This window comes from Chlorocebus sabaeus, chromosome 20, assembly GCF_047675955.1.
Source record: "Chlorocebus sabaeus isolate Y175 chromosome 20, mChlSab1.0.hap1, whole genome shotgun sequence".
NCBI lineage: Eukaryota > Metazoa > Chordata > Mammalia > Primates > Cercopithecidae > Chlorocebus > Chlorocebus sabaeus.
Window position 1 is genome coordinate 110,126,821 of NC_132923.1, and position 20,397 is coordinate 110,147,217.

General features: G+C 49.7%; 1 protein-coding gene across 2 annotated transcripts; it reads left to right on the top strand.

The window, feature by feature from the left end:
• Positions 1 to 7,253: 7,253 nt before the first annotated feature.
• KDF1 (keratinocyte differentiation factor 1) lies at positions 7,254 to 19,379 on the top strand. 2 transcript variants are annotated; one of them, XM_007979859.3, is made up of 4 exons: positions 7,254 to 7,372; positions 16,257 to 17,327; positions 17,910 to 17,984; positions 18,495 to 19,379. In XM_007979859.3, exons 2-4 carry the CDS (start codon positions 16,289 to 16,291, stop codon positions 18,575 to 18,577), a joined length of 1,197 nt encoding a protein of 398 aa, XP_007978050.2. In that variant the 5' UTR covers positions 7,254 to 7,372; positions 16,257 to 16,288; the 3' UTR covers positions 18,578 to 19,379. The 2 variants fall into 2 exon arrangements, with proteins under 2 accessions (XP_007978050.2, XP_072863742.1); XM_073007641.1 differs by lacking the exon at positions 7,254 to 7,372 and adding an exon at positions 14,748 to 14,881 and having other exon boundaries at positions 18,495 to 18,696.
• Positions 19,380 to 20,397: the final 1,018 nt, after the last annotated feature.

Sequence of the window (20,397 nt, forward strand, 5' to 3'; positions counted from 1 at the left end):
ATTAGCCAGGCGTGGCGGCACATGCCTGTAGTCCCAGCTTCTAGGGAGGCTGAGGCAGGAGAATCGCTGGAACCTGGGAGGCAGAGGTTTCTGTGAGCCAAGATCATGCCACTGCACTCTAGCCTGGGAGACAGATCAACACTCTGTCTCGAAAGAAAGAAAGAAAGAAAGAAAGAAAGAAAGAAAGAAAGAAAGAAAGAAAGAGAGAGAGAGAGAGAGAGAGAGAGAGGGAGGGAGGGAGGGAGGGAGGGAGGGAGGGAGGGAGGGAGGGAGGGAGGGAGGGAAGGGAAGGAAGGAAAAGAAAGAAAGAAAGAAAGAAACCCAGACACAGCTGTAAGGGCTTGGAGGAGGGCACAGTAAGGAATACTGTATAAGGAATCAGAAAGATGGGGTTCCCACCCAGCTTCACTACTCATTCGAAGTGCTTTGAGCAAATGGTCTAACCTTGATGGCCTCAGTTTCCCCACTTGTAAAAATGAATATGACGACGCTGACCTCATAGGGCTGTAATAAGGATCAAATAAAAAATGTGTTGTTTTGTAAACTGTAAAGGAAAGTGCATAGGAGAGGCAGGTTGTGACCTGGAAAATTCACCCCAGTAGACCTGTCTCCTTTGCCAGCTCAATGATGGACCTATAAGGTACTCTGTTTTGCTTCAAAGAGTGTCACTGTTTTTCTTTTTTTTTTTTTTTTGGTGGGGAGGGGGTTTTATTTATTTGTTTATTTATTTTTATTTACTTATTTATTTGGAGACATTTTCGCTCTTGTCGTTCAGGCTGGAGTGCAATGGCGCAATCTCAGCTCACTGCAACCTCTGCCACCTGGGTTCAAACAATTCTCCTGCCTCAGCCTCCCGAGTAGCTGGGATTACAGGCATGAGCCACCACATCTGGCAATTTTTTTTGTATTTTTACTGGAGACAGGGTTTCACCATGTCATTCAGGCTGGTCTCGAACTCCTGGCCTCAGGTGATCCGCCCATCTCAGCCTTCCAAAGTGTTGGAATTACAGGCATGAGACCCCGGCCAGGCGCGGTGGCTCAAGCCTGTAATCCCAGCACTTTGGGAGGCCAAGACGGGTGGATCACGAGGTCAGGAGATCGAGACCATCCTGGCTAATATGGTGAAACCCCGTCTCTACTAAAAAATACAAAAAACTAGCCGGGCGAGGTGGCAGGCGCCTGTAGTCCCAGCTACTCGGGAGGCTGAGGCAGGAGAATGGCGTAAACCTGGGAGTCAGAGCTTGCAGTGAGCTGAGATCTGGCCACTGCACTCCAGCCTGGGCGACAGAGTGAGACTCCGTCTCAAAAAAACAACAACAAGAACAACAAAAAAACCCGGCATGAGTCACCGCGCCTGGCTTGTTTTGTTATTTATTTATTTACTTAAATTGACTAGTAAAAATTATATGGTATTGTTTGGTTTTTAATTGTGGGAAAATACTTTTACATAAAATCTGCCATTTAAACCATTTTAAAGTATAAAGTCAGTGGCATTAATTACATTCACAGTGTTGTGCAACCATCACAACTATCTACTTCCAAAACTTTTTTTTATCACTCCAGAGACTATGTACCCATTAAGCAGTAACTCCCCATTCCCCTCTCCCTCCAGCCCCTGATAACCGCTAACCTTTGTCTCTATGAATTCGACTATTCTAGATATTTCATGTAAGTGAGAATCATACAATATTTGTCCTTTGTATCTGGCTTATTTCACTTAGCATAATATCTTCAAGGTTCATCCCTGTTGTTGCATGTGTCAGAACTTCATTGTTTTTATGATTGAATAATATTCCCTTGCACGTGTATATATCACATTTTGTTTATCCATTCATCTGTTGGGTTGTTTCTACCTTTTGGCTATTGTGAATAATGCTGCAAAGAACACTGGCATACAAGTAACTGTTTGAGGCCCTATTTTGATTATTTTGTGTATGTATCTAGAGTGTCATTGATTTTTTTATTTTTTCTTTTTTTTTTTGAGACAGAGTTGTGATCTTGTTACCCAGGTTGGAGTGCAATGGCGCGTTCTCGGCTCACTGCAACCTCCATCTCCCAGGTTCAAGCGATTCTCCTGCCTCAGCCTCCTGAGTAGCTGGGATTACAGGCGCCTGCCACCACGCCTGGCTAATTTTTTTTTTTTTGAGACAGAGTCTCGCTCTGTCACCCAGGCTGGAGTGCAGTGGCTAGATCTCAGCTCACTGCAAGCTCCGCCTCCCGGGTTTACGCCATTCTCCTGCCTCAGACTCCCGAGTAGCTGGGACTACAGGCGCCCGCCACCTCGCCCGGCTAGTTTTTTGTATTTTTTAGTAGAGACGGGGTTTCACCGTGTTAGCCACGATGGTCTCGATCTCCTGACCTTGTGATCCACCCGTCTCGGCCTCCCAAAGTGCTGGGATTACAGGCTTGAGCCATCGCGCCCGGCCGCCTGGCTAATTTTTGTATTTTTAGTAGAGACAGGGTTTCACCATGTTGGCCAGGCTGGTCTCGAACTCCTGATCTCAGGTGATCTGCCGGCCTCGGCCTCCCAAAGTGCTGGGATTACAGGCGCCTGCTACCACGCCTGGCTAATTTTGTATTTTCAGTAGAGACAGGGTTTCACCATGTTGACCAGGCTGGTCTCGAACTTCTGATCTCAAGTGATCCACCTGCCTCGGCCTCCCAAAGTGCTGGGATTACAGGCATGAGCCACCATGCCTGGCCCAAGAGTGTCATTGATTTTTGACAGAGTTATTGAATATGCACCGTGGCAATGGGAAGGACCCTTGGGAACAGGGCCCAGTATCTTTGAGTGAGGGAGGGAGAGGAGCAGAGAAAGGGGAAGTTTCAGCGTGGCTATGATTAGAATTATAACAGCTACCTTGTGCCTATTGCAAAACTCTTCACAAAACACTCACCAGAAAGCATAGCCAGAGGTTCAGAAATCATATTTATTTCCCTCCTTCCTTCCTTCCTTCCTTCCTTCCTTCCTTCCTTCCTTCCTTCCTTCCTTCCTTCCTTCCTTCCTTCCTTTTTTGCTTTCTAGGCAAGGAAAGTAGCACTGAGCTGCTTCAGTCACCATATTCTTATTAATCCACAGCATTTTAGGTACCACAGAATTAGAATTTTGTAGAGCAATTCTGCACTTCTACAACTAAAGTTCTGGAAAAAGCAAAACTATGGAAACAGAAGAAAGATCAATGGTTGTTAAGGGCTGGAGTCAAGGGGAGGAACTGACCACAGAGGGGTTCAGGGGAATTTCTGGGGGGTGATAGAACTGATCTATATCTTGATTGCTGTGGCGGTTGTGCCACTGTATGCATTTTTCAAAACTGACAGAACTGTACACTAAAAAGGGTGAATTTTACTATAAGTAAATCATACCTTAATTTTTTTTTTTTTTTTTTTGAGACGGAGTCTTGCTCTGTTGCCCAGGCTGGAGTGCAGTGGCCAGATCTCAGCTCACTGCAAGCTCCGCCTCCCAGGTTTACGCCATTCTCCTGCCTCAGCCTCCTGAGTAGCTGGGACTACAGGCGCCCGCCACCTCGCCTGGCTAGTTTTTTGTATTTTCTAGTAGAGACGGGGTTTCACCGTTAGCCAGGATGGTCTCCATCTCCTGACCTCGTGATCCGCCCGTCTCGGCCTCCCAAAGTGCTGGGATTACAGGCTTAAGCCACCGCGCCCGGCCCAATTTTTTTTTTTTTTTTTTTTTAAAGAATGAATAAATAAATGGGGAGAAAACTAAATAATACTCCCAGCTACTCGGGAGGCTGAAGTGGGAGGATTCCTTGAACCCAGGAGGCGGAGGCTACTGTGAGCCAAGATCACATCACTGCACTTCAGCCTCGGTAACAAAGTGAGACCCTGTCTCCAACAACAGCAACAAAAACAACAACAACAAAAACTAAATAAGAACCTAGGCCGGGCGCATTGGCTCACGTCTGTAATTCCAGCATGTTGGGAGGTCAAGGTGGGCGGATCATTGAGGTCAAGAGATTGAGACCATCCTGGCCAACATGGTGAAACCCTGTCTCTACTAAAAATGCAAAAATTAGCTGGGCAAGGTGGTGCACACCTGCAGTCCCAGCTACTCAGGAGGCAGAATCGCTTGAACCCGGGAGGCAGAGGTTGCAATGAGCCGAGATCGTGCCACTGCACTCCAGCCTGGCAACAAAGCAAGACTCCATCTCAAAAAAATAAAATAAAATAAAATAAATAAGACCCTAGGCTCTCATGTGTTTGCATATCTTGAGAACTTTGCAAGTGACACTATAATTATTTAGCATTAGAGCATAAACTTCTATTTTTTCATTCATTCATTATAAAATGAAACCTCCGGAATCCACTATTCAACACAAAAATCAGAACATTGCTAAAAATTAAATCTACCTATGGGTTTCTCTCCCACAGGTAGATTTAATAGGAGGATCTCTGCATCCTCCCCCAGGTAATTTGTGTGTGTGTGTGTGTGTGTGTGTGTGTGTGTTTCAGGCTGGAGGGCAGGGCAGTGGTGTTAATATGGCTCACTCCTGGGCTCAAGCAATCTTTCTGCCACAGCCTCCCAAGTAGCTGGGACTACAGATGCATGCCCAGCCTTTCTTTTTTTTTTTTTTTTTTTTTTTTCCGTAGAGACAGGTCCTTCTATGTTGCCCAGGCTGGTCTTGATGTCCTGGGTTCAACCAATCCTCCCAAATCCTTGGCTTCCCAAAGAGCTGGGATTATAGGCATGAGCCACCATGCCTAGCCCCCCAGGTATTCATTATTCTGAACTTTGTGTTTCTCATTCCCTTGCTCTTTTCTTTCCTTTCTTTTTTGGGCTAGGGTCTTGCTATGTTGCCCAGGCTGGTCTCGAACTCATTGGCTCAAGAGATTCTCTTGCCTCAGCCTCCCAAGTAGCTGGGATTACAGGCCCAGGCCACTGCACCCAACCCCTTGCTCTTTTCTTAAATGGTTTTTTTTTCACATAAAAATTAGGCTGAAGCACATAAATTTGCCATTACTTTTAGATCAAAACAGGTCAATAATAGCAAATTCATATGGTTCAACCAAATATTATGCTTAAATGTAGTAGTTCTAGTTATTTTTGAATCATATATAAAGGATGTCATTCCATATGTAGTCTTCTGAGATTTGCCTTGTTTCTTTTTTTTTTCTTTTTTTTTTGAGACAGAGTCTTGCTCTGTTGCCCAGGCTGGAGTGCAGTGGCCAGATCTCAGCTCACTGCAAGCTCCGCCTCCCGGGTTCAGGCCATTCTCCTGCCTCAGCCTCCCAAGTAGCTGGGACTACAGGCGCCCGCCGCCTCACCCAGCTAGTTTTTTGTATTTTTTAGTAGAGACGGGGTTTCACCGTGTTAGCCAGGATGGTCTCAATCTCCTGACCTTGTGAGCCGCCCGTCTTGGCCTCCCAAAGTGCTGGGATTACAGGCTTGAGCCACCGCACCCGGCCGCCTTTTTTCAATTCAATATTATGTTACCACGATCCAGCCATGTTGCTATTTTTCATTCATTTTCTACTGCTCTATAATTAATTCCTTTGCATGAATATCACACATTTCTCTATCTCCTGTCAGTAGCATTTCCGTGTTTTCGGTTTGAGGCTACCACAAACAATATTTCTACTAACATTCTTGTATACATTCCCTACTGGTGCATTGTACAAGAGCTTACTGTGGCTGTACATAGGAATGGACTTGCTAGGTTTCAGAGTACACAGATGTTCAACTGCACAAGATGTGACTGTGAAGTGAGGATGTGACTCATTCTCTGAGCTCCAAATAAGAATACAATGTGCCACCTTCCTCAGGAGGGAATGTGGACAAGATGTGGTGGGAGGCTCTGGGGTGGAGGGTCTCTGGTGGAATTGAACACCTATGCCTGATGCATCCCAGTGATATCTTCTTGTTGCATCCATTATCTCTTTTAATCCTCCCAGTGGAAGAAAGGTACTACTATCTCCAGAGATTAGGTTTAGAAGAGGAAAGTGCCTTGCCCAAAGTCAGTTTGTGCCAACTGCCTCAGCGAACAATGTCCCTTCTCTAAGCTTCAGTTTCCTCTTACTGTAAAATTGATATGATAATACCTGACCCACTTCACAGATTAACAGTTTTGGCATGCATGGCTCCTGGAGATGCACCCTAAAAGTCACTTGTTTATTTATTTATTTATTTATTTATTTATTTATTTGAGACAGAGTCTCGCTCTGTCGCCCAGGCTGGAGTTGATGGCGCAATCTCGGCTCACTGCAACCTCCACCTCCCAGGTTCAAGCCATTCTCCTACCTCAGCCTCCAGAGTAGCTGGGATTACAGGTGCCCGCCACCACACCCGGCTAATTTTTTGTATTTTTAGTAGAGACAGGGTTTCACTATGTTGGCCAGGCTGGTCTCGAACTCCTGACCTCGTGATCCGCCCGCCTCAGCCTCCCAAAGTACTGTGATTACAGGCGTGAGCCACCGCGCCTGGCCAAGTCACTTGTTTATTAATGCTATTGTTAAGTTATTGAGTTGTTATTAATATTAAGAGGAATAGTAACCCAGGACAGTCTGAGCCTTGCCTTCTTGACATTCAATGGTGATGCCTCTTGCAGAGACCTCTTTTGGATGTAGTGACCATGGCCCATTTTGGCCACCACTTTTGATCCTGGATGTATCTTTCAGAGCTGCATATCCTGGACCCCTCCTCTACCCTACTCAGGGCCCCCCAGAGCTGAGGTTCCTGTCTTTACCTGCAGATTTCTCTGAAAAAAATAAAAGGTCAACTGATCAGTGGCCCAGGCTCCCAGTTCTGCCTCAGGGCAAAGGGAGAGATTGGGGCCTAGGGCCTCATTCAGTGGAAGATATTTGTTGAGCACCTAGTATGTGCCAGGACCTGTGCTGAGCACCAGGAATACAGGGGAACAAGACCAAACCCTGTAAGGTAGGAGGCTAAAGGAAGAGACAGAAGACAAGAAAACGACAGTGTGCTGAGTACAGGGACTGTTCTATGCAACAGAAAAACAGATAGACTTAGGGTCAGGGAAAGCTTCCCAGAAGAGAGCTTCCCTTTGAGTTGGAGCTTTATGGCCGGGCAGGAGCTCCACAGATGCTCAGAGACTGACAGGACCACTAGCCTGATTGAATAGGAGACTGAGCCCCAGCGCCTCTCGACCCCTCTCCGCCACACCTCACCTGCCCGGACTAGGCCGAAAGGCCGAGCACCCGAGCGGGGCCGCGCAGCTCCACAGAGCCTAGGGGCGGGGCCTCGGTCCAGGTGCGCGGCGGCGCTTCGCGGAGGCAGGAAGTGTGTCCCTAGCGGCGGCCCGTGCAGCGCTCCCGCGAGACACTCACCTGCGCCCCAGGTGAGCGGCGAGGGGGCGGGGGAGGGGCTGAGCCGGAGGCGGCTCACCTGGCGGGACAGGTAAGCCCCGCGCGGGCCCGAGGGGGCGCAAACCAGGGCGGCGCTGGTGTGGGGAGCCCCCGAGGCTGAGCCCGGACAGGGGAGGGTCCCGGGCCCGGTTCCTCGGGGCCACCCTCCTACTTCCGGGGTGCGCGGGCCGGGCTGGGGAGCGGCCTGAGCGGGCGCCCGGGCTGGGCGCGCAGAATGGGGTGAGGGGCCGCGTTCGCTCTCAAGGCTGCACTGGCTGGGTGCGGGGGCCGCGCTCACCGGGGGGCAGCGTCGGGATGGGGCAAAGGCTGGTGCTCACCCCGAGGAACCGCGTCGGGACGGGAGGGAGGCTGGGTCCGCCCGCGGGGTAGGGCCCTTGCAGCTGGAGAGTGTAGTGCTTGCCCCGAGGGCAGAGCTGGCGTAGGGGCTGTGGTAGCCCGAGGGGCAGTGCCAGGGTCTGGTTCTTCCTTGTCCCCAGGACCAGGTGCCGGCGGATATGGGAGTCTTGGGCTGCACCTTTGGGGCAGGAGGCCGGGGGTGCACTGAGCCGACGGCTGTTTCTCGAGCAGGACTGGGGTGGTCCTCCCCGGCCCGGTGTCCGAGGCTTGGCACTGGGCTGGGGGCAGAGGCCGGTGCGGCCGGGCCTGTCCTGGGGACCCTGGGAGGAGGAGACGGTACATAGACCCTTGAGTGTGTGTGTGTTCGCGAGACTAATGGGGAAGAGGGAAGCATCAGTGAGAAATCCAGGGAGGGCTGGCCGGGAACATCTGAACTCCGGGAAGATCCTTGCGGTGCCTTAGAGCGCCCAGTGAGGGAGCGCCCAGCCTAGCCCCTCCCATGTGCAATGCCACTGCGGGAAGCCCCCTCACTCAATATTTCATTTAAATCTCACGAGATTGGCGGGGCATGAAGCTAGTAGTCTCTCCTTATTTAAAGATGAGGAAAGCGAGGTTAAGAATCTTGCCTCAAGCCACAATAGAGACAGGGAGCCTCCCCTCACTAAACCAAGTGACCAGGGTTCCTAGGATTGGGCGGGGTGGTGGCGGGGCGGTGGCAGCAGCAGGGTCGGGGAGATATAGCCTGGAAGAAACTGCCTGAGTTTGACTTCAGGAGCGTTCAATGGCTGGAGGGAAGTGGGGAACTGAGGCAGGCATTGTTCTTATCCCAGGTCTTGCCTCTCTTCTCATCCCAGTCCCGCTGGAGATGTGTGGCACACACAAAGTACGCAGGCTCCAGAGCTTGGCGGACCACAGTGCAAATCCTACTCCAGCCCTCTCTTGCTAGGTGTCTCGGGGCCAGTCACTTCACCTTTCTGAGCTTCAGATTCCTGATCTGTGAAATGGAGATATACTACTTATTTACAGAGCAATTGTGAGAGTCAAATAAGGTGAAAAGTCCTCTGGCCCATTCACTGCTGTTTTCTCAGCATTTAGCACAACGCTGGGCACCTCGTTGGTGCTCAATAAATACCTGTTGGATTAATTTAATAAATATTAGCGAGTCCTGAAGCTTTGGAGGTTGGGGGAGAAGAAAATAGCCAGCCCATCCTCAGGAGCCCCAGATACCTCCCAGCTCAGCATGGTTAACTGTAGATTTGTCCACTCTCCCGAAGGCTTGAGCCTGGAAGACAGGGCTCCCAACATGGGCTCTCTCTGGGCACACGCGGGTCCATGGAGCTGGCAGCTGGCAGCTTTGACTGCCTCTTTCCTCCCAAGTAATACATGGGATGGGGTAGTGGATAAGAGTCTGGGGCCAGGCCAATTGTGTACAGATAGGTGTATGCCTTTGGACAACTTATTTAACCTGTCTGTGCTTCAGTATAATAATACAGGTAATAATATTACAAAGAGGGTTGTGAAAATTAATTGGTTATTATGTCTGAAGTACTTAGAACAGTGTAAGCCATCAATAATCAACTCTCACTGGAGTGTAAACTCCTGAGGTTGAGGGATTTTGTCTGTTTTATCACTTTATCCATAGAATTTAGAACAGCTGGGCCGGGCGTGGTGGCTCACGCCTGTAATCCCAGTACTTTGGGAGGCCAAGGCGGGTGGATCACGAGGTCAGGAGATCGAAACCATCCTGACTAACATGGTGAAACCCCGTCTGTACTAAAAATACAAAAAATTAGCCGTGCGTGGTAGCATGCGCCTGTAGTCCTAGCTACTCGGGAGGCTGAGGCAGGAGAATCGCTTGCACCAGGGAGGCAGAGGTTGCAGTGAGCCAAGATCATGCCACTGCACTCCAGCCTGGGCAACAGAGCGAGACTCCATCTCAAAAAAAAAAAAAAAAAAGAATTTAGAACAGCTGGCCAGGCACCATGACTTATGCCTGTAATCTCAGCACTTTGGGAGGCTGAGGCAGGTGGATCACTTGAGGTCAGGAGCTTGAGACCAGCCTGGCCAACATGGTGAAAACCCATCTCTATTAAAAATACAAAAAATTTAGCTGGGTGTGGTGGCATGCACCTGTAGTTCCAGCTACTCGGGAGGCTGAGGCATGAGAGTTGCCTCCACCTGGGAGGCAGAGGTTGCAGCGAGCGAAGATCGTGCCATGCACTCCATCGTTGGTGACAGAGTGAGACTGTCTTAAGAATAATAATAATAATAATAATCCAGCATGTGGCACACAGTGGGCCCTCAGTAAATATCTGTTAATTCCGTGGATGTATGAATCCATACCCAACCCCACATTTCTCAAACTAAAGCAACAATTTTTAACCACTTGCCTCAGATTGCAAGGGAATTTAAAATCACCTGTTACAATTTTAATTGGGATACCTTTGCAGATGGGATTTCACTCCCTGTCACCTCCTATCCTCCATCCATACTCTGGTCAACCTAGAGCCTAAGTCTTTTTTCTTTCTACCCAATGGTCCTGGTTCTACCCTGAGGCAACCTGGAATGTGTCAGTCCCCTGAGGCACCTAGTGTACCAAACGCTGTTCTAGACACTGAGGAAGAAAAGAATTACACACAGTCCCTGCATTTCAGGGTCATGGTCCTTGGGGACATAGACTTATCCTCAAACAATCAGTACATGGCTGACCCAGCTGACAGCCCAGCCGAAGGTCATGGGGAGAGGGCTTCCCATCTGACTAGTGATTCCAGAGGGTCCCTGGAGAAGGAGTGCTGAGTAGGGCCAGGAGAGTAGGTTGAAGAGTTGTAGGAATGGTTAAAGAACTGTATCCTAGGTCAGGCACAGAGGCTTATGCCTGTAATCCCAGCACTTTGAGAGGCCAGGGCAGGAGGATCACTTGAGGCCAGGAGTTCAAGACCAGCCTGAGCAACCTAGCAAGATCCCATCTCTACCAAAAACCAAACCAAAACAAAAAACTAGTGGGACAGGGTGGTATGCACCTGCAGTCCTAGCTCCTCAAGTGGCTGAGGCAGGAGGATCACTTGAGCCCAATTGTTTGAGGTTTCATTGAGCTATGATTACACCACTGCACTCCAATCTGGGTGACAGAGGGAGACCTTATCTCTCTTTTTTTTTTTTTTTTTTTTTTGAGACGGAGTCTGACTCTGTCGCCCAGGCTGGAGCACAGTGGCCAGATCTCAGCTCACTGCAAGCTCCGCCTCCCGGGTTTACGCCATTCTTCTGCCTCAGCCTCCCAAGTAGCTGGGACTACAGGCGCCCGCCACCTCGCCCGGCTAGTTTTTTGTATTTTTTAGTAGAGACGGGGTTTCACCGTGTTCGCCAGGATGGTCTCGATCTCCTGACCTCATGATCCACCCGTCTCGGCCTCCCAAAGTGCTGGGATTACAGGCTTGAGCCACCGCGCCCGGCGACCTTATCTCTAAAAATAAAATAAAATAAAAAATAAAAGAACTGTATCTTTCACATCCCCATTTACCAGTGGGTAACATTCCCTCTTTGCCTTTCTCTACACACACATACCTTCTGTTCATTTGTGTTTGAACCATTTGAGATTAGGTTACAGATATCCTGCCCTTTATCCCCAAGTGCTTCAGTGTGTGTTTCCTAATAATAGAACATTATCTTATATAACCACAGTAATCAAATTCAGAAAATGTAACATTGATATAATACTATCAAATAACATATTTCACCAGTTATTTACAATATTCAATTTCCAATTTTTCCTCCCAATCCAGGATCCTATCTAGGATCACATTGCATTTAGTTGTCATGTTTCTCAACTTGGGCTTGTCTGTTATTTTCTCATGATTACATTTAGGTTATGCATTTTTGACGGGAATACTTCGTGAGTTGTATCCTCCTTAGTACATAGTATCAGGAGGAACATGATGTCAGTTCATCCCATTATGGTGATTATCTTTGATCATTTGATTAAAGTGGTATCTGCCATGTTCCTCTAAAGATTTTAAAGTTTTTACTTGTTACAGCAAGTAAGAGGGAATGGAGGTGGCCAGAATGGGGGCTGTGACAGTATTTGGGTGAGAGATAATGATGGCCCTCTTTAGGGAGGTGGCATTAATTTTCCCCAGTGCCAAATCTGGGGTTAGATTAGGGCCAGAACTAGAACTAAAACACAGATATCCCGATGCCCAGTTCCATGTTCATCACGCACCCCCAGTTTCAGACCCCAGTGCCATTAAATCAGGAATAAAAGGATAAGGGATCAGTGTCTCAGAAAATCCAAGCTAAGGATGGTTACTGCTTGGCAAACCCCTACATGAAATCAAGGACCTTCCCAAATACACTACTGCATAATCTTCCTTCTCTCAGGCAGAGTTATTTACTCCCATGATGCTTCATATATCCTACATGCTCCATCTTACAAACTTGTTTGTTTGTTTGTTTGAGACGGAGTCTCTGTTGCATAGGCTGGAGTGCAGTGGTGCGATCTGGGCTTACTGCAATCTCCGCCTCCCAAGTTCAAGCGATTCTCCTGCCTCAGCCTCCTGAGTAGCTGGGATTACAGGCACGCTCTACCACGTTCAGCTAATTTTTGTATTTTTAGTAGAGACAGGGTTTCACCATGTCGGTCAGGCTGGTCTCGAAATCCTGACTTCATGATTCGCCTGCCTCAGCCTCCCAAAGTGCTGGGATTACAGGCATGAGCCACTGTGCCCAGCCCTCATCTTATAAACTTTTAAGCATCTGTTTTCCCTACAAAACCATGTGTGAATCATCAAGAACAGGATCTGTAGTTCATTCATTTTTGGTTCTACAGTATCCAGCACAGGGCCAGCCTCAGTGTTTATGAAGTGAATGAAGTCTTAGCTCTGAGCTTCCTAGCAACCAGGTCAGAATGGGGAAGAAGACAAATTTTGTGGTTCAGCTTTTTTATCTAATCAAAGGACACCAACAGGGCTTGGTGTTAAATGTTGCTAGCAGGGCAAATGTGAGTAAGACTGAAATATTGACAGGGGACCTCTTACATTCCCATATCTGATTTGAAGGACCAGGGGAGGGAAATAAGTGTTAATGATCAGGTTCCATAGCAAGTCTTATGAAAAGGCATTTGTTCAGCAGCCACAGAGACTCTCAACAAGAAAAACTTACCAACAGCAAGAAGAAACTGGGGGAGACCACTTCACAGAAAGTGAGATCCAGGAGATCTTTCTGTAAAATAGCTATAAAAGTTACCATATTAGGCCGGGTGCGGTGACTCATGCCTGTAATTCCAGCACTTTGGGAGGTTGAGGTGGGCAGATCACCTGAGGTCAGGAGTTCGAGACCAGCCTAGCCAACATGGCGAAACCCCATCTCTACTAAAAATGCAAAAATTAGCCGGGCGTGATGTCGTACGCCTGTGATCCCAGCTACTCTGGAGGCTGAGGCAGGAGAATCTCTTGAACCTGGGAGGCGGAGGTTGCAGTGAGCTGAGTTCGTGCCATTTCACCCCAGCCTGGGTGACAAAGCGAGACTCCATCTCAAAAAAAAAAAAAAAAGTACCTTATTAACCTTTTTTTGTTTTTTTTTTTTTGGGACAGAGTCTTGCCACTCTGTCGCCCAGGCTGGAGTGCAGTGGCGCCATCTTGGCTCACTGCAACTTCTGCCTCCTGGGTTCAAGTGATTCTCCTGCCTCAACCTCCTCAGTAACTGGGATTACATGTGCCCACCACCTTACCCAGCTAATTTTTGTATTTTTAGTAGAGACAGGGTTTCACCATGTTGGCCATGCTGGTCTAGAACTCTTGAACTCAAATCATCTACCCACCTCAGCCTCCCAAAGTGCTGGGATTACAGGCATGAGCCACTGCACTTGGCCTAACCTTTTTTTTTAAGAAACCACATTTGGCCGGGCACAGTCAAATGTGGGAGGCTAAAGTGGGCAGATCACCTGAGGGCGAGAGTTCAAGACCAGCCTGACCAACATGGAGAAACACCATCTCTACTAAAAAAAAAACAGAATTAGCCAGGCGTAGTGGTGCATACCTGTAATCCCAGCTACTCGGAAGGCTGAGGCAGGAGAATCACTTGAACCCAGGAGGAGGAGGTTGCGTTGAGCCGAGATCACGACATTGCACTGCAGCCTGGGCAATAAGAGCAAAACTCCGTCTAAAAAAACAAACAAACAAAAAACAAACAAACAAACAAACAAAAACAGAGACCACATTTAAGGGTCGGGTGCCATGGCTCACACCTGTAATCCCAGCACTTTGGGAGGCTGAGGTGGGGGGATCACCTGAGGTCAGGAGTTCGAGACCAGCCTGGCCAACATGGCCAAATCCTGTCTCTACTAAAAATACAAAAATTAGCTGGGCGTGGTGGCATGTGCCTGTAATCCTAGCTACTTGAGAGGCTGAGGCAAGAGAATCGCTTGAACCAGGGAGGCAGAGGTTGCAGTGAGCCAAGATGGTACCACTGCACTCCAGCCTCAGTGACAGAGTGAGACTCCATGTAAAAAAAAAAAAAAAAAAAAAAGCCAGGTGCGGTGGCTCAAGCCTGTAATCCCAGCACTTTGGGAGGCCAAGACGGGCAGATCACGAGGTCAGGAGATCGAGACCATCCTGGCTAACCCGGTGAAACCACGTCTCTACTAAAAAAAAATATAAAAAACTAGCTGGGCGAGGTGGCAGGCGCCTGTAGTCCCAGCTACTCGGGAGGCTGAGGCAGGAGAATGGCGTAAACCCGGGAGGCGGAGCTTGCAGTGAGCTGAGATCCGGCCACTGCACTCCAGCCTGGGTGACAGAGCAAGACTCCATCTCAAAAAAAAAAAAAAAGAAAAAACAAACAAAACATATTTAAACATCATTCCCATATTTAAGCATCATTCCTGTGGTATTAAATACATTCACATTGTTGTACAACTATTGCCCATCCATCTCCAGACCTTTTTCATCTTCCCCAGCTGAAACTCCCTACCCATTCAACACTAACTCCCCAGTTCCCTCTGTCCCCAGCACCAGGCAACTACCATTCTACTTTGTGTCTCTATGAATTTGACTATTCTAGAGATGTCATACAAGTAGAATATTACAATATTTGTCTTTTTTTTTTGAGACAGGGTCTGGCTTTGTTGCCCAGGCTGGAGTGCAATGGCACGATCTCATCTCACTGCAGTCTCCACCTCCGAGGCTCAAGTGGTCCTCCCACCTCAGTCCCCCAGGTAACTAGGACTACAGGTGTGCACCACCACGCCCGGCTAATTTTTGTATTTTTAGTAGGGATGGCTTTCACCATGTTGGCCAGGCTGGTCTCGAACTCCTGTGCCCAAGTGATCCATCCATCTCAGCCTCCCAAATTGCTGGGATTACAGGCATGAGCCACCACACCCCGGCTGTTTGTCCTTTTGTTTCTGGCTTATTTCACTTAGCATAAGTTCTTCAAGGTTCATCCATGTTGCAGCATGTATAAGAATTTCCTTTCCTGGGCCGGGTGCAGTGGCTCACACCTGTAATCCCAGCACTTTGGGAGGCCAAGGCGGGCGGATCACGAGGTCAGGAGATCGAGACCATTCTGGCGAACACGGTGAAACCCCGTCTCTACTAAAAAAAATACAAAAAAAATTAGCCAAGCATGGTGGCGGGCGCCTGTAATCCCAGCTTCTTGGGAGGCTGAGGCGGGAGAATGGCGTGAACCTGGGAGGTGACGGAGCTTGCAGTAAGCGGAGATTGCGCCACTGCACTCCAGCCTGGGCGACAGAGCGAGACTCCGTCTCAAAAAAAAAAAAAAAAGAATTTCCTTTCCTTTTTAAGGGTAAATAATATTCCATTGTATGTATATACCACATTTTGTTTAGTCATTCATCCATTGGTAGATACTGGGATTGTTTCCACCTTTTGGCTATTGTGAATAATGCTGCTGTGAACATTGGTCTAAACATCGGAGTCTCTGCTCTCAATTAGGTTGGGTATGTATCCAGAGTGGAATTGCTGGGTCATGTGGTAATTTGATGTTTAATTTTTGGAGGAACCACCATACTGTTTTCCATAGCAGCTGCACTGTTTTACATTCCCACCAGAAATGCATAAGGGTTCCAGTTTTTCCACATTATTGCCAACACTCGTTATTTTCTGGGGGAAGGGAGATTATTTTTAAATACAGATTGAGAGATTGAGTATCCCTAATCCAAAAATCCAAAACACTCCAAAATCTGAAAGTTGAGCACCAGGATGATACTTAAAGGAAATGCTCATTGGAACATTTCAGATTTTTGGATGAGGAATGCTTAACAGGTGAGTATAATGTATACAATCCACAATCCAGAATCCAAAACATTTCTGGACCCAGGCATTTCAGATAAGATGTTCAACCTTTCATAGCCATCCCAATAAGCCTAAGTCACAGGGAATTTTGAAATCTGGGTTAGACCACAGAGACTTTGTGGAAGGAGGGCCACAAGATATGAGAGTTTATGGGCATACTTGGGTCCCTCCACATCCCAGGCCTCTGAGAAACTAGAAGTGTGAAGCTGCTCAAGTCAGCCCAGGAGTTAGTCCCTGATCTCTGATCCTGACCCCTTCCTGGCCTCTCCTCTGCAGGTGCCTGGCTGCTGCAAACCATGCAATGAGCCATGCCCCGCCCTGGACACCCCTGCCCAGCATCTGGGCCTCCACGCTTGGGACCCTGGGAGCAGCCAACAGAGCTATGTCTGGAGACATATGATAAACCACCTCAGCCCCCACCAAGCCGCCGCACCCGTAGACCAGACCCCAAGGACCCTGGTCACCATGGGCCAGAGAGCATTACCTTCATCTCTGGCTCTGCTGAGCCGGCCACTGAGTCCCCTGCCTGCTGCCTGCTCTGGCGACCCTGGGTGTGGGAGTGGTGCCGGGCTGCCTTCTGCTTCCGCCGCTGCCAGGATTGCCTCCAGCGCTGTGGAGCCTGTGTGCGGGGCTGCAGCCCCTGCCTTTCTACTGAGGACTCCACTGAGGGGGCTGCCGAAGCCAACTGGACCAAGGAGCACAATGGAGTGCCCCCTAGCCCTGACCGTGCACCCCCCAGCCGGCGGGATGGCCAGCGACTCAAGTCAACCATGGGCAGCAGCTTCAGCTATCCCGACGTTAAGCTCAAAGGCATCCCTGTGTATCCCTATCCCAGGGCCACCTCCCTAGCCCCTGATGCGGACTCCTGCTACAAGGAGCCACTGGCCGATCCCCCACCCATGCGACACAGCCTGCCCAGCACCCTTGTCAGTAGTCCTCGTGGCTCCGAGGAGTACTACTCTTTCCATGAGTCGGACCTGGACCTGCCCGAGATGGGCAGTGGCTCCATGTCGAGCCGAGAGATTGATGTGCTCATCTTCAAGAAGCTGACAGAGCTGTTCAGCGTACACCAGATCGATGAGCTGGCCAAGTGCACATCAGACACTGTGTTCCTGGAGAAGACCAGTAAGATCTCGGACCTTATCAGCAGCATCACACAGGACTACCACCTGGATGAGCAGGATGCTGAGGGCCGCCTGGTACGCGGGATCATTCGCATTAGTACCCGAAAGAGCCGTGCTCGCCCACAGACCTCGGAGGGTCGTTCAACTCGGGCTGCTGCCCCCACCACTGCTGCCCCTGACAGTGGCCATGAGACCATGGTGGGCTCAGGTCTCAGCCAGGATGGTAGGTGGGGGCCCCATGGGGCTGAGGGGCAGCGTAGGGGAGGCTCTAGCCAGGGGAGGGTTGGAATGGGGTCTTTGGCCACTGTGGGTGTACCCCTCAGCCAGTCCCTGCCCTTCCTCCTCCTTTCTGTCAACTCTTGCATTCCCCCTCCCCAGCTCCCACTCTGGCCCTTCCCTGTGAGGTCTGAGCAAGGCTGAGAGAAGCATGCAGACCCTGGGAGAGCTCTCTGGCCATCGCTGCTGTCCCCAGAAAGACGAGGTTCCCTCTGCATTCAACAAGTTTTCCCAAAAGGCTCCTCTCCCCTGCTGTCTCATGCCAGAGTAGCTTCTAGGCCTGGTCTGGTTAACAGGACCTAGGGACCCACATGAACTTGGATCTCTGACCTGTTCTAGGCTAACCAAAACTCCTACTCATCCATCACTCTGCGCACGCACACGTTGTCTGTGTCTTTTTTTAAGCATTATTTTTCTAGCCCTGCCCAGGAGTGAGTGGCTCCTCCCTCATTGAGCTGGGAACAGAAGTAGGAAATGGGGTTGAAAGAACGTGCTAATGACCACTGCCTGCCTCATGTTCCCTCCCTAGAGCTGACAGTGCAGATCTCCCAGGAGACGACTGCAGATGCCATCGCCCGGAAGCTGAGGCCTTATGGAGCTCCAGGTGTGGTCCTGACCTAACGAGGGGTTTGGAGGGTGGGGGACTACCCTAGGGGCCCCTTACATGCTCCTCTCCTAGCTTTCTCTTGGAGTGGTGAGGATGACATCAAAAAGGGATGGGGGCCTAAGCAGCCACAGACCCATCTCCATCCAGCAAGCTGACTTAAAGTGGGTGCAGGTGCCCAGAACAGGCAAGCTGAAAGTGATCAGACCCCACGCCCAGATGACTAGGAAAGTAGTGGGTGGAGAACCATCCAGCATGGTGCTGGAAAGGCACCCCGTGTGGTTCTGTTGTTGACAACAACCCCCTCGGAGTGGGATCATTATCCTTTTACACAAAGGGAGGCTAGGGCTCAGACAGGTCAATAAACTGAGTGGGTCATCCAGCCAGGATCAGACTGACCCAGGCTCAAGTCCCACTCTGCTCCTTCTCAGCAGGCTTCTCCCTGGTTGTGGGATCTGGATGAGCTCCTTCCCCTGAGCCTGTTTCCTCCTCTCCTCTCCTTCCCACCAGGGTACCCAGCCAGCCATGACTCATCCTTCCAGGGCACCGACACAGACTCATCGGGGGCACCCTTGCTCCAGGTGTACTGCTAACCCCTGCCAGGCCCAGCTGCCACACCGTTTCTGGGAGAAGCACAGCCTACAGAATGAAGAGGGGGACCAGGAACCCCTGAGGGAGGGGCTGGGCCTTAGACCTGAAGCAGTGCCCACTCTGGCTCCTCCTGCCTTGGCTGACTGGGTTCCTGGACCATGTGCATTTCACTGGGCCATGGGGTCTACATCTCTGCATCCCCAGCTGGTCTGATCCCTGCCTGGGCCTCTTCCTTCCTGCTCATGGTCTTCAGGTGGCCTGATCATGGAAAGTAAGGACTTAGGCATTACCTTCTGGGAGTGAACCCTGACTCCATCCCCGTATTGCCACCCTCACCAATCATACAAACTTCTCCCTCCCTGGGGGAATTCAACGGCTAAAAGAAGCTTATCTTAAATATATTGTATTGGGGGGTGGGCAGGGCCCACTCTATGTTATGTTAAGCAGTTGGTTCTGGTTCTTGGCTGATGTTCTGTATGTTAACATGACCATAGTTTTAAGGACAAAGGTAATTGGTATCTGCCTGCTTATCTTGGCTGTCCTTTCTCTCCCGTCTGCCTTCACTTAACTGCTGCGCAGAGCAGGAGACAGGATATAGGTGTCCAGCCTGGCTTAGTGCTCTGCAGTTGAAGTAGGAAGAATAAAATGGGAGTAATGCCCCCATTTCAGGTTCACTGTGAGTTCCAGGAGATAAAGAACCAAGCACAGAGTCTGTGCCTGAGAAAGGTTGGATAAATGGTTTCTGACACTCTTTGAGAGGTTCTTCGAGGGAGACCTGTCTGAACTGCCTCTGCTCTCCCAGTCCACCACCTGCAGGCTGGCCTGCTTCTGCCCAGCCCCGTTTCCCCAAAGCCCTGATCATTTGTTGGCCCTACCCAGCCTTGGACCTGCTGCTCCTCTCCCACTCTCTCTGTGGTGGTAACAGAGCACTGTGGTTTTCTTTTTTTTTTTTTTTTGAGATGGAGTTTTTGCTCTTGTTGCCCAGGCTGCTGGAGTGCAATGGCGCAATCTCGGCTCACCGCAACCTCTGCCTCTTGGGTTCAAGTGATTCTCCTACCTTAGTCTCCCGAGCAGCTGGGATTACAGGCATGAGCCACCATGCCTGGCTAATTTTGTATTTTTTAGTAGAGACAGGGTTTCTCCATGTTGGTCAGGCTGGTCTCAAACTGCTGACCTCAGGCGATCTGCCCACCTCAGCCACCCAAAGTTCTGGGATTACAGGTGTGAGCCACCGTGCCCGGCCAGCACTGTGGTTTTCACCAGTATCTTGGCTTTTCCAATAACCTTGGAGAAGGGATATTATATTTCACAGAGAGGAAACCTGGGGCTCACAGTGAGGTCAAGGAACTTGGTGGGACACGCAGTTAGTAACTGTGGCTCTGGCCTTGCTGGGGCAGACGCAGAATCCCTTCTTTAGGTATCAGAGCCCATGAGTTGAGAAGGATCCTACTTGGCTGCTCCTCACAGGCAGGCTTATCTACTGGTCCTCTTTCAGCAGAGAGGCCAGGGCAGGCCCACCAGCCCTTAATTAACAAACCAGCTAGGTGGTGTTGATCCAGCTCCCACATGACCGGCTGCCCCCACCGCCCTTTTTATTGTTCCAAAAGGCACCCTTTGGAAAGTAACTACTAGACAAACTGTACTTGTTTGTCCAGTTTCCTAAGGGAAACAGGATGATCTCTCGGGACTATGAACGTAGGGTCCAGTTCTAACTCCAGGCTCTGCTGTCGCATCCGGGTGGCCTCCACAAGACTAAAATGACCACAGGGCAGAATAGGAGTAGAGTGGGAGTGACACCACAAACCCTCCACTCTAGCCTCAG